Raw genomic sequence first — 14,940 nt, 5'->3', positions numbered from 1 at the left:
TAGAAGAAAGTTATAGAAAATAGTTGATTTATGTGCTTAATGAGCTAAAGCATCCATACTGTTTCTATTAAATGTGATCAGAGAGAAGTAAGACAGCACAAGGAGACAAACACAGTAAAACTGTTTTAGGCAGCAATTAGCAGTCTTAACATTCTAGAAAATTGAATCAGTAAAGCAGAGCACAAACTTGAGACACATCCACTGTATAGGAGAAGACAAGATATCCATTATGGTAGAATATGAAGATCCAGGTGAATAAGAAAAAATGTTAAAGGTATAATAGAAGAAAACTTTGCATTTCTGGCAGAAGACCTCAGGATTGCAAATCTAGAATCCCACACACTATTGGGAAATGTATCCTTTTAATATTTTTTAAAAAATTATTGATAAAGACTTGCAACCAACCAGTAAAAAGGTTACTTTCAAAGGACCTAAAATCAGGACTGGCTGGTTAACTCACTTGGGAGAGCATGATGCTGAGAACACTAAGGATGTTAAAGGGTTCGGATCCCCTTACTGGCCAGCCACCAACAAAAAAACAAAGGACCTAAAATCATATTGACAGGTTACTTCTCTGACAAATGCCACAATACAATGAAGTTAATTCTGATTCCCCAGTTTGTTGTTTGATACAAAAAGGAGGCCATAGAACAGTTGTTTTTGTTAATTTATACGTAAATTCCAGTGAATACAGTGCTGAGTTTTGTTTGCTAATTGTCACATGGAGACTATTCACTGATATTTTTGGTTCTCATCTTTTGAAGTACATGGTAGAATTGTACTTCCACACCCTCTCTGTAGTTAAGCATGATCCGTTGACTTGTTTTGGCCAGTGGCATGTGAGTGGAAATGCTAAGGTCATTTTTAGTTAAACTGTTGTCAGTGCATAATTCACTACATTCCCTTCCCCCTACCATGGTGAATGGCAGTATCTCAGGCGGTAGAGATTCCATCACCTTGAGTAAGTATGGCATAGAAAACCCCCAACTATCCCTCTGTAGGCATGTAGCATGAATAAGAAGCCTTCATTTTAAGACACTGAGCTTTTGAAATTATATGTTATTCCAGCATAATTTAATTTATCCTAACACGTAAGTATTAGAAGAATAACCCATAAACAACTATGGTTAGCTTTTATACTATAAGATGACAGTATGTAAGAAATGCTGTGGTTTGGTAAGATGACAGACATTTTAAAAACTCAACACTTATTTTTAATATAAGATACTCAGAATTAGAGTAGAATGATGTTTTAATAGAAGACTATTTTATTCACTTGTTACTGGTACCAGAGTACTATAAAAGTTCATGGAAAAATAGAATTAAGATAATACGAATCTTTCCATGAACTTTCTGGAGACCCTCATGAGCATAATGTTAAAATGTTTCTTTTTAAAACCAAGAGCATTGTTTTGAAAGTTCTGACTAGTGCTTTAGATATAAAATAGAAATGGAAGTTAAACATTGTAAGGGGAATAAATTCTTGCCAGTGATGGAGTTCTTTATCTAGCAGTTAAATTGAATTTTAAAAATTAATAGTCTTAAAAATGGCTCAATGTAAGCATATAAATATAGCAAATTACTAGTTAGAAAATGAGATTTTTAACAGAAGGAAAAATCTAGGTCTAATCTTAAATGTTTATATATATACACACTTTGAAATCTAAAAGAAGACATTGAGGAAAGAGTATTCGCTTCTCCAAGAAGATTGATAAAAATCATTCCATCATTCCCAAAATAATGTATAAGTTTAATGTAGTTTAATTCAACATCAACAGTATATTGGTGGGAGTGAATTTTAATTTTTAATTTATTGAGGTATAGTCACATACAATAAAATGCACAGATCCCAAATGAATAGTTTGAATTTTGACAGTGCTGGTGTAACTAACATCCTAATCAACATATATAGACCATTTCTCTCAGCTCTGAAATTCCTGTACACCTTTTTTCAGTTACCACCCCCACCCAGCAACAACCACTGTTCTGATTTCTTATAGAATGGAGTCATACAGCATGGACTTTTTTGTGACTGACATTTTTGGCTCAAAATACTATTTTTAGTTATGCTATTGCATGTATCAGTAGTTTTTTTTTGCTGAAGGATATCTCATTGTATACATTTTGCTGTTGGTGGACATTGGGGTTATTTCCCATGTTAAGCTGAAATTAACAATATGGCTGTGAACATTCTTGAATGAGACTTTTGTAGGTAATATTTGAGAGTGGAATTGCCAAATCATAAGATAGGTGTGAAAGTGATTGAACCACTTTAAACTGGTGTGAGTGATTTTGACAGTTATTCTCAGTTTTTTCTTGAAAAGTAAGAGATGAAACTCATTCTCTTTAGAATGTGGTAAAATGTCTTACTGAATACTCTTTAAACATCACTGTAATACATGGATTGAGAGCTATACATGTGTAATATATGTATAAATATACATATTGGGTGTTTTTACTTTTTTGGATTAGGAACTTGATTAAAAGTGTTAGAGATTATACCCTATAGATGGAGAGTAGTAGCACTACTTTATATATATATATATATATATATATATATATATATATATATATATATATATATATATATATATATATATATATATATATATATATGTCTTCCAAAAGTTCATGGGAAGATTTGTATTATTTTTCTATTCCATTTTTTTCCATGGACTTTTTGAAGTAGTTATAGTAGTGCTATCATTTCGGCTATTAGAAATCTTCATATATATACTTACTCTTCATTGCCTTTTTGTGTGTGTGTGTGTGACTGTCCGGTATGGGGATCTGAACCCATGACCTTGGTGTCACGAGACTGTGCTGTAACCATTCACATATGTACTTTCTGTCTGGTGTTACTTATACAAAAATCTGTGTGTGGTTGAGAAGGGAATTAGTAAAAGTTGGCATGTTTCTCTGTTTCTAGAACATTTAAGGATACGTGAGGTTTTGTGTGTGTTTGCTAGTCGGCAGGCTTCTTTCTTTTGAAAGGTTGATTGTAAGCAGGTTTCTTCCTTGTCAAAGGTTGACTATGCGCAAACATTATACCCTGCCTTGTACCACTTATCCCTTGAGAAGATTCTTTATTGCATTTTTCTTCCAGAGCAACTTTTAAAATCTTACCTCATTTAGATTTTTTTCAGATAAAAATTCTTTACGTAACAGACCTGCCCAATTTCTCGTTCTTCATGCACTTAATCTGCTGGTCTAGTTGTAGTTTCATAGTGTGCTATTTGAGTTATTTTGGAAATTCTATTCCTTACACATGCTGTTTTGAGCAGTTAAATATAAAAAGCGGGAATGGTTCTTAGCACAAACCACAGATTCTTGAATGAGTCATTTAGATCATTCCCACGTATGTGGAAAAATTACATCACTACCCAGTGCTGGGTTTTCTATTTATACTATACTTGGCCATGTTTTTTTTTGTTTTGTTTTGTTTTGTTTAAATCCGTCTTGTCTTTTTAAGGCAGTATAAAGAAAACAGTAAAAGAAATTCATGGTAAGGTATTTTGGGCCAAAAGGAAAATGCTATTAAATGAAGCATGCTATGAAATGGCTAACTAATGCTGTATTGTTACATTTCTAGAGAGACTCAAAAGATGTGGGCATACCTACCCACCTTTTCATTTGCACTGTTCTCTTAGTACATTTCATTTGTTGTGTTCATTGAAAATATTACAAGTTAATGATGATTCTTTTTAAATTTATAATTTAGTAACTATCTCCAGGTTTGAAGGCCACAGTAATTTTTGTTTTGTGCATGTTTCTGTTTTTATTTTGCTAAATAGGAAAGTTAGATTTACTTTTCCCCCTTTGAAAACATAAGTGCATGAGAGCGCTGTTGTACGCTTTAATTGGTGGACACTATTAAAGGAGCTAAATTTTGTCTAAAAATACTGTTCTTATGTTAATATAAATTTAGTGAAAAGAGCTTGTCATGAAACAGGCACAATATGATTTCATTTTGATTTTAAAAAATATATAAAAATATTTATGAACATGCATGAAAAATGCAGAAAGAGTATATACTGTAATATTTATAGTAGCTGTCTTTGGATGTTGTAAGTACAGGTAATTTTTTTTTCTTTTTGCTTCTGTATTAATATTTTTAATAAGCAAGTATTCTTTTTTTAAAAGGAAGGAAAAAGAATCTCTTTGGCATTATCTCTTTGAGACATGAGCTTGTTGATTAATATTGTAGTAAGGGCTTCAGTGTACAATGACAGATTTTATGAAACTTTTAGGTAAATTTTAAAAATGTAATTTATATCATTAGAATTGCTTCCCGAATTTAGTGATTTTTATTATTATGAGGAAGAAGCAGAGAAATCCATCACAGTTCCATTCATTTAACCCTTTTCTCCTTGTTTTGGGTGCTTGCTCAATCTGATATACTGAAATTGCCTTATAAGTGATCTCCCTGCTGCTTCTTTCCCTGGCTGTTCTCCTTGCATACATGGATGGTAGATGGGGACCCCTACCTCTCATTTCAGTCCCATTGTGACATGAACACATGATAGTCCAGGTGATAATCTGGTTATTCCCTTGTGATTTGATGGTTCAAAGAAAAACCAATTTTTCTAAAGCCTTTAGGAATGAATCATTCTGTTGTGCATTTACCTGATTTCTTAAATATATTACTAAGATTAGATTATGGTCACTATACTGGCTGTTTATAAGCATTTTAATTAATGTACTGTATATAAAATAGTTTAAAAGATTTAGCATGGTCTACATTGAGTTCCTTTCCTTCTGTTCCCTTTGTCTTCCTTTACTGTCTTATTGATCAGATACTTGCAGCAGAGCACTTGAATACTTTTAAAGTCTGATATGGAGATTCATGTTTTAAAATTGATGCCTCTCCTTATCACTCCCACCAAAAATGGAGAAACTTTCAGAATATCTGCCATCTTTTTCATTTTCATAGCAATAAATAGCTGATATTGAGCACTTACTGAGAACTACTTTTTAATTTTTATTTTTTACTGAAACCTAATTGATTGTACATAACAATGGGGTACAACATTGAGTATCAGTACCCGTGTGCAATAAGTGATGCTCAAGTCAACATAGTTCCTATATTCAGCCTTACACATTGTATCATTTTTTGTGGCCCTTTTCCAATTTTTCTTTTCTTTTTTGTCTTTTTGTGACAAAAAGGTAAGGGGATCGCAACCCTTGGCTTGGTGTCGCCCGCACCGTGCTCAGCCAGTGAGCGCACCGGCTATTCCTATATAGGATCTGAACCCGCGGCGGGAGCGCCTCTGCACTCCCGAGTGCGCCACGGGGCCGGCGCCCTTTTCCAATTTTTCACTAATACCCCCTCCTCTGCCCCTACCCGTTTCCTGCCTCTGTGTGCCTCAGTTCTGTTCTGTATTAGAAAGTTTAGTGAATTATTGTGATTGTTGTGTCTGCCTTTCTTTTATTTACTTGCTTTTTTTTTTTTTTTTTGAGCTCCCACTTATGAGTGAAGACGTGGTATTTTTCTTTTTGTACCAGACTAATTTCACTTAATGTAATTTTCTTTAAGTTCATCCATCTTACTGTGAATGGCAGAATTTCATTCTTTTTTATGGGAGAATAGTATTCCATTGTGTATGTATACCACATTTTCTTTATCCAGTCATCCATCAATGGACACTTAGGTTGGTTCCAACTCTTAAATAGAGCTGTGATAAACATGGGAGTGCAGGTATCTCTTTGATAGGATGAGTTTCATTACTTTGGGATAGAAATATACCCAGCAGTGTGATTGCTGGATCATATGGCAGTTCTATCTGTAGTTGTTTGAGGAACCTCCATACTGTTTTCTATAATGGCTACAATAATTTACAGGCCCACCAACAGTGTAGGACAGTTCCCCTTTCTCTGCATCTTCACCAGCATTTGTTTTTCTCTGTTAGCACTTTACATGCACAGTATATGTGTTTTAGCTCATTTAATTTTTAGAATATTTTAAATATGAGGTTATTGGAGAAGTTTAAAGCTGAGGAAGTGAAGGCATAGAAATGAAGTAATTTCCCCAAGGCTAAGCAGCAAATCATAGAGTTCACCCTCTTAACCATTTTATTATTGACTGTCAGTACAATAACTAATTTTAATTGCTGCAGAAACTGATTACTATCATTTCTTTCTCCCTTCTACTTGTTACATATATACAAAGATGAAAATGGTCTGGTTCTTATTTTCAACTTTATCACACTTCATTGAAAAAGCAGTATAGAGTGCACATCTGAAATTTGATGTGCATTTTAGTTCTAGCTGTGTTATCTTAAGCCAGTTAATCTTATTTATAAAGTGGAAATAAAAGTGGTACCTACCTCTATAAAGATTTGAATGTTAAATAAGAGCATTTGCAAAGGGCACAGTGACTAGACTGTATAAATGTTTAGTGTTAACTCTTGTCTACTCTGAAGATATTGCCAGACATTGAGCTTTTTCCCCAAAGTAGTAATCAATCAGATTTACTTACGTCTAGTTTTTTGATATGACATATTTTGCTACTGCCTCTTCATTTAAAAAGTAATGTTTGAGTACCTGGCTTTCTTGCCACTGATTCTAGGCTGAAGGTTTATTCTGTATAAATTGTTTGGCCAAAAGTACTTTTCTTCAAATTAATTCGAAACACAAATTTAGGCTTTTTTTTTGTGAAGCATTTCCCATGAAAACTTAGTGTTTTATAATATTATATTATGTGCATTAATACTATTCTGATCAGTGTTTTCTGGCTTTATTCTCCACGAAATTTTTTTTAATATTAAGTTAATGTGCATTAATACTATTGTGAACTGTGTTTTCTGGCTTTATTCTCCACGAAATGTTGCAATTTTTAGGTGAAATCTGGTTCCGAATTATTATATTGCTTTATCTTTGCGTCACATGTGAATAATTTTCTTTTGCTATTTTTGACTAATTCTTTTTTCTTCCATGAGTTGGAATATGACTAATCATAGCATAATATTTAAAGAGTGTTATTATTGGACTGGTGCAATAGTTAAAGGAATACTTCAGAGCAGATATCTGAGACATGATAGTTAAGCTGGGGCCATGATGTCCATGTTGAGATTTCCTGGGAATAAGTGAGCTGAGTTGGGCATTAGACAGTGTTAAATAAACCGTATCTTGACAAGACAATGATGTGTGCTTATATTCTTAGGTGACCGGGTTATTGATGTGGGGTCTGAATGGAGAACTTTCAGCAATGACAAAGCAACAAAAGATCCATCTCGAGTTGGAGATTCTCAGAATCCTCTGCTGAGTGATGGAGATTTATCTACCATGATTGGCAAGGTAATAAGTTCATTCAGCAGGAAATACCAAGTTTACAATGACCCAAAAACCTGGGAATTTGGGAACTTTGCAAAAGTATCAGTCATTGCCCCAGTGGGAAATTTTGGCCTGTCAGTAAGATTTGCCAGTAATACCACTGTGAATGATGGCTCACTTACGCATTTCTTCCTTCTTAAAGGGGAGACCATCAAATCAAAATTTGAATCTTTATATCTCAGGCCCTTTTTTCCGTAAAGCACATTTTGCTAAGATAAATGGAAGCTCGGTGAAGCCTGTTTCCTAATATTGGTAAATTTATGACTTACTTAAGCTTCACATTCCTCATCTGTAAAATGAGAATAATAGTACCTCATAGAGATGTTGAGGGTTTCATGGGAATATATATAAAGTATGTGCAATACTATATGTGGCATGTAGTATGTGCTCAGTAAACGATAGCTACTATTACCTAAGGCAGTAGAATAATTTTCCTGGCAACCTGGCTCTTTTTGCTCTGTTATCTGAATTGGACTAGTTTTGACAATATTCCAAAGGACAAATCAAGGACTTGTATGCTGTTTTAGGACTTAATTTATACTACTGCATAGTCTATTTTTAAGAAAGTATCATGAAAAAACAGGTTATTGGGGGGGGGGCTGTAATAAATTACATGTCAGATTTTAAAAACTTGGTGTAGGCTAGGTTAAAAAGTTTATAGGATTATATTTAGATATTTCCGTAAGTAGGTTCTTTCAGCATTTGCTTTAGCCTGACAGGCTAGAGAAAAAAGTATACTACAGACATTTTAAAATGTAAGAGTCCAACTAATTGACACTGTGACTTTTTTTTTAATGTTTAATTTTTTCAGTAGGAAATACATGACTCAAAAACAAAAGCATAAATACAATTCAGTAAATTTTCCTCACCTTATACTCCCAAACTCTCAGTTCCCACTGCAACACCCCTTCTCTGCCAGAAACAGGTAACCACTATTATTAATTTCTCCTGTATCCTTTGAAAGTTGTTTATGCTTATGTGGCAAAAAGAAAAAATTTTTAAGATGCTGCATTTATCATCTTCTAAATTTCTGTATGTGTTTGGGAATATTTCTGGACTTTCTGTCTTTTCCTATCCTGGTCTAGTTAAATTCCAGTATCACCCTGTTTTAGCATGCAGCAGAACTAGTCCTTCCTCACTGGTCTTTCTTTTCACCATCTTCTTCACTATTCTTTTCTGTTTAAAGGTTAGGATCACTTTGTTTACTTTTTGTTTTTTGTGGGTGTTTTTTTGTTTTTGTTTTTCTTTAAATAACAAACTAGTTATTATTTCCACTGAAATTTTGGTTATATTTATTGGCAAATTGATATAGGGGAAACTGAATTCTTCATAATAAATCTTATCCAAAAGCATGGTATGCCTTTTCATTTTCTTAGGTATTATGTGTCCTTTGAGAGATGTTGTAAAGTTTTCTTCATGAACATCTTGCATGTTTCTTAAGTTTACTCCTGGATGTTTTTTTGTTGTTGCTTTTGTAATTGGAATATTTTCTGTAGTCATCTTCTAATTTATTGTATGTATGAAGATTATCCATTTCTGTTTATAACGGTAGCAGTTTTTTAGTGATTCTCGTGAGTATTCTAGGTATACAAAGATACTATCTGCAAGTAGTTTATCATCTCCTTTCCAATTCTGTACTTCTGATTTTTCTCTTAATAATATTGGCTAGTTTTTCTAGTACAGTGTTACAAAATTATAATTGTAGAAGATGCCTTCATCTTGCTTCTGACTTTAGTGGTAATGTTGCTAATATTGCTTCATTGATCAGTGCTGGCTTTGGGCCTGCGGGAGATTTATTTTCTAAGGTGAAGATGTACCCATCTGTAGTGTTCTATGAGTTTTTATCAAAAATGAACTTTCAGGGCTGAGCCCGTGGCGCACTCAGTAGCGTGCTGCGCTAGCAGCGCGGCGACGCTCCCGCCGCGGGTTCGGATCCTATATAGGAATGACCGGTGCACTCCCTGGCTGAGCGCCGGTCACGAAAAAAAAAAAAAAAAAATGAACTTTCAGTTTTGGTCATTTGCCTTTTTAGCACCTTTGGAGATGATTATATGATTTTTCTCTTTAGATCTGTTAATATGTTTTATATTAGTTTCTCTAATAATATCTTGCACTTATGGAACAGTCTCCACTCGGTCATGATATACTATCTTTTAATATGTTCTTAGATTCTGTTTTCTAATATTTGATATTTTGTATAATATTTATAAATGAAATTAGAGTTTCTTTTTCTATTCAGTTTTGTCAGATTTTGTTTTTATATTTACTTTATATATTTTTAAGGTTTTCCATTTTCTGTTCTCAAACAGTTGTATAGAATTATATAAGGGTACTTCTACAGGTTCATGGAAAGATTCATATTACCTTTCCATTCTATTTTCCATGAACTTTTGGAAGTACCCTTTTATACCTTAAGTGTTGGATAAAAAGCCTTTTTAAAACATCTTAATGTGGTGCTTTTTCTGTTTGAGGAATAGATAGGATGCACAGTGCAAATTTCTCAGGCACGTGGAGTCAGATCTTATAATAAATTATATTTTCATAGAAATTGTTTATTTATTAAAGTTTTCCAAAATTTTTTTGCTGTTGTAAAACTTTGTTTTATAGGGTACAGGGGCCGCAAGTTTTGATGAATTTGGCAATTCTAAGTACCAAAATCGAAGAACAATGAGTAGTTCTGATCGGGCAATGATGAATGCATTCAAGGAAATCACTACCATGGCAGACAGAATCAACCTCCCTCGAAATATAGTTGTAAGTTTTTTTCTACCTCCTTTAAGCCATTGTGGCATGTCTTAGCATAATTTAATGAACACATAAAACTTTGATACTGCAGCTAATTAAATGGCCTAGAGTTAATTAAACTTAGTTTCTCTGCTTTGAAGGATCGAACAAATAATTTATTCAAACAAGTATATGAACAGAAGAGCCTGAAGGGAAGAGCTAATGATGCCATAGCTTCTGCTTGTCTCTATATTGCCTGTAGACAAGAAGGGGTTCCTAGGACATTTAAAGGTAAGTTTTCAGTTGCATAGATAAAAATATTATTATCTACATCATATGAAAGTAACAGACCAAAGTCAAGCAGCTTTGACATTTAGAAGCTAATTTATATCTTTGTTGTTACATAGAGTAATTTGCTTGAGCATCATTTGCCAGTGTCTACTTGATTTTGTTCCTTGACAACAAATTCGTACTGTGAGCTCATTGATCATGTTCTTTTCAAGCTGTTTTTTTTATGCAGAGTCATTTTAGTCCATGTAAGCCCATGCAGTTTTTGGCTGGTAAGATCTTTTGATTGACTGTATTTTGTGGGCCTTGAGGCCTGGCATCATAAGCCAAAGTAGGCCTTTTATAGTAAGTCTGTACACTTGATACATGAGAACTTCCTAGCATAAGTCTCTACAAGTTTCTACTCCTAGCACAGGTCTCTACAGGTTAGGGAGTCAAGCCTTAGAAAGTATCAGTGAAAGTTTTTTCTCTTGAGGTGTAGTGTTTGCACTTTCACGCTTAAGTTAGAGGCCTTGAGAGAACTGGTATTTTTCATCCAGTTTGCAGTTACCCATAAATATGTGACAACCTGTTCACACTGTTGCCACTTTCACTGCCAAAGCTCAGAGTAGCTGAAGTCTATAGTTACCCTTTATTTATCCAATGAATATATATTTTTTTATATTTTTTTTATATTGAAGAGGCAACAGACTTTATCATCATTATCTTTTTTATTATTATTACAACTAAAACAGGCACTTTTTCTGAAAGTGTTTGGTGGTTGAATATTTAGAAAACAGGGTCAAATATTTTATCTCATTTAGATGTAGCCTGTACTTGCAGGTATTGCATGGACATGTGACATTGTGCAGCTTAAGAGGCATTCTTTAGCTTGAGTATTTTCTTTCATCTCCCTGATATACATTTCTTACAACAGATTAATATATAAATATCAAAGAAGTTTTTTGATTCGTTGAAGAAACTTATTTACGTGAAATTGAAACTTCAGAGAAGTTAATATTTTGAAAAATTAAGACCTAAATTTAACTTTAAAGCATGATGAACATTAAAGTTAACTGAGAAATTTAAAATTAGCTCCACATGAGGTATCACTGAAAGGGTTAGGGTTTCATCCTTATAGCATGATTGAATTTTTTGCAATGATAATTTATTATTTTTATGATACAAATGATAGATTTTTAAATGAATTATATGACTTATATTGATTATTTAATTTCTTTTCTTTTAGAAATATGTGCTGTATCACGAATTTCTAAGAAAGAAATCGGTCGATGTTTCAAACTTATCTTGAAAGCTTTAGAAACCAGTGTGGATTTGATTACAACTGGGGACTTCATGTCCAGGTTCTGTTCCAACCTTTGTCTTCCTAAACAAGTGCAGATGGCAGCTACACACATAGCCCGTAAAGCTGTGGAATTGGACTTGGTCCCTGGGAGGAGCCCCATCTCTGTGGCAGCAGCAGCTATTTACATGGCCTCACAGGCATCAGCTGAGAAGAGGACCCAAAAAGGTAGGGAAGAGTGGGAAAGCAATCGTGAAGGCTGTAGTGTGTGATTGTTTTTCCATTTTAAGTGTGAAGCAGGTAAATATCCAGAACTCATACTTCAGAGGTAGCTCCTCAGCACCAAAACATAAGAAAATGTACTATTTTGCTTTTAAAGTGATCATAAATAAAAACATTTGGAGGCATAACCCTGTGTTATAAGCTTACTTTTTTTCTATTTGAATTATTTAATTTTAGTTTGTACATTTTTCATTTTCAGATGTTATTTTTTTCCCCTAAGTATTTCCTGATCATTTTGAATAGTCTTTTGTCCCCCAAACATACCTTTTTTAAATCTTGAGGGGTAGGGGACCTGATTTGTTTTGCACTACTTAGTTAGCATGGTACCCTATAGATAGACACACTGTACGTAGATGTTGACCATCAAACCTTTAGCATTCTGTGAAGCCTGTTTTTTTGGTTTTTGTTTTTTCTCTTTTTGTACAGAATTCAGTTTCTCAATGAAAATTCTGAAATAAGTAGACATAAGTAGTTCAACGTTTTAAAGCCATTTTTAAATTTAGTGTTGTATTAAAACTTTGAAACAGGAGTACGAAGTAAATTTCTTTATGAGCATATATTCAAGAATTACTTCTGTGATCCTCCAAAAGATTTATAAAGAGAAGGGAGGAGTCAATTCTAAATTTAAAATTGAATGTATTTACTGGCTTCAGTAACTTTGTAATACCCTATCCAGAACAGCTTTTCACCTCAGTTTAGGCTATATGTTGATAAAAGTAATAAATGATACAGAGGAATGATTGGAGAGAGGAAACCAACCATTAGTTATGTAAATACGCTATTACCCATTTCCTTTGGCCTCCACTCATATTTTTTATGGAAATTTTTAGTCTTTTGGTACAACTGGGAAGTTACAGCTAAGCAAATTGTCCTTACTTTCATTCCTAGTTGTAAAGCTTATTCTAATCAACAACACAAAAGTATTTATTTTGGTGCTTTCTGCTGCTTATGCTTTATATGGAGGGTTTTCTTGAAATACAAGGTCATTTTCTTCCCTACCTAGCAGACAGTTGACATTCAAATAGTTGGCATTTATCAGTATTTATCTCTAGAATAATGTAGTACAACATGAGATAAGGAAATTTAAAATTAGCTAATTACACAATGACAGCATGCATCCATACTGAAAATCAGTAAAATCTCACTGATTTGAACTGACTGAAAAGGTGGAAAAATGAGTTTGTATTAAAGGATGTTAAAAATTCAGCCTAATAAAATATTTATAATAATTAAGTAAATATTGTAGTGTCAGTCCTTTGGTATTACTTTTAATGACTTTAAAAGGAAAAAAAGTGATATTCAATGACTTTTTTTTTTTAAAGATAACCAGTAAGGGGATCTTAACCCTTGACTTGGTGTTGTCAGCACCACGCTCTCCAAGTGAGCTAACCGGCCATCCCTATATAGGGATCCGAACCCGTGGCCTTGGTGCCGTCACACACTCTCTCAAGTGAGCCACGAGCTGGCCCCTGACATTCAATGACTTTAAAGGATAAAAGCAGGTCTATGCTGAGGATCCTATAATAGACTAGAAATACTCATGTGAGATCAGTATACATGCTAAAATATGGTTTGTAGTAGTGAAAAACATTTGCATATGCTATAATGTATCGCTGTTTGATCTCTAATATAAGTTGAAAAAAGGTTGTAGAGCAATATTTATAGTATTCCATTATGTTTTTCACAAGGACCTCATAACAAGTTAGCTAGGGGAGATGTTGCAAGGATCTTTCAAAGTCAGAAATATGAAGTAAATTTCCTTGCAAGAATGTATTCATGGATGACATCTTTGATCCTCAAAAAGATTTATAAAGAAAAAGGAGCAGTGAGTTCTAAATATGATGCCCAGTATAATAATTATCATTCATAATGTTATACTCTGAACACTGTTTAAATGTTTTACATATATTAAACTTTTTAATACCTTTATTGTAATATGTACTACTACCATTATTATTATTGTTGTTATTGACGTTAGCTTTTGGTTTCTACCTTTTGGTGTGTATTTCCATTATCAGTGTTTAATAACCAATATTTTTGGTCTTGTTTTTCACTTTGGCACTTTCACTATCACATATCACAAATTCGAATGCAGGTAGTAGAAAGGAGGTAGGATGGAAGTTATGCTTTAATATTTTGATATTTGTGTTTTAGAAATTGGAGATATTGCTGGTGTTGCTGATGTTACGATCAGACAGTCCTACAGACTAATCTATCCTCGAGCTCCAGATTTGTTTCCTGCAGACTTCAAATTTGACACCCCGGTGGACAAACTGCCACAGCTATAAATTGAGGCGGCTAATGTTAAACACTTATGAACACGGAACTTTGCCTATTGTATATAGCCCATACAAAGTGCTGAGTTGAGCCTTTAATGAGGAAAAACAAAAGACATGGTACGCATTCCAAGGCTAAATATTAATTGCTTGGCATTCTGTATGTATATACTAGTGAAACATATTTAATGATTTAAATTTCTTAATTTACTTTCTTTTGTAGCAATCTAGGAAACTATTTTGGAAGATATTTGAAATTATGTAATTCTTGAATAAAACATTTTTCAAAACTAAAGTTTTTGTTATAATTACGTGTTACTTGTAATTTATAATAAGTAATTACAAATAATGCATCTGATTGTAGCTAATAAAGCTGGTAAAGGTTCTTGTTTTCCATCATTTTTTTTTATATATATTTAGGTTTTTTATTTAAATAAACTCATAGAAATAGCAAAACCTTTTGAGAAACCATTTTTAACATCAACAACCTATTTATATCTAGTCTTCAGTTTGAAAGAATGTGTGTGTGAGATTTATTAATATATTAAAAAGCAAGAAGTGAGGAGCTGGACCTTGAAAGGCACCAGCTTAAGAGAGATTAAAGTGTTTAAGCATGTGTTTTTTTCACTGAGCTTATTGAGCAGAAATGATGATGCTGATAAATGAACAGGAGCAGATCAACAACAGATTTGAATTTTGAGGAGGTGTTAACTTTTCATTTTGTAGAATCTGCATATCTATCGTTCTTTTTTATTC

At 33.4% G+C, this 14,940-nt stretch overlaps 1 protein-coding gene across 1 annotated transcript in view; it reads left to right on the top strand.

Annotated features, from left to right (window-relative positions):
* GTF2B (general transcription factor IIB) overlaps positions 1-14,421 on the top strand; it is a 31,196-nt gene extending 16,775 nt beyond the window's left edge. Inside the window, exons 3-7 of the mRNA XM_063106483.1 lie at positions 7,163-7,296; positions 9,940-10,086; positions 10,218-10,347; positions 11,573-11,854; positions 14,063-14,421. Of these exons, the coding sequence (XP_062962553.1) occupies positions 7,163-7,296; positions 9,940-10,086; positions 10,218-10,347; positions 11,573-11,854; positions 14,063-14,196 (827 nt within the window). The 3' untranslated portion in view covers positions 14,197-14,421. The remainder of the gene's footprint in view (positions 1-7,162; positions 7,297-9,939; positions 10,087-10,217; positions 10,348-11,572; positions 11,855-14,062) is intronic.
* The last annotated feature ends 519 nt before the right edge of the window (positions 14,422-14,940 follow it).

This window comes from Cynocephalus volans, chromosome 8, assembly GCF_027409185.1.
Source record: "Cynocephalus volans isolate mCynVol1 chromosome 8, mCynVol1.pri, whole genome shotgun sequence".
Classification (NCBI taxonomy): domain Eukaryota; kingdom Metazoa; phylum Chordata; class Mammalia; order Dermoptera; family Cynocephalidae; genus Cynocephalus; species Cynocephalus volans.
Note: the sequence above shows the minus strand (reverse complement) of the source record. Positions and strands in the feature narration are given on the sequence as shown.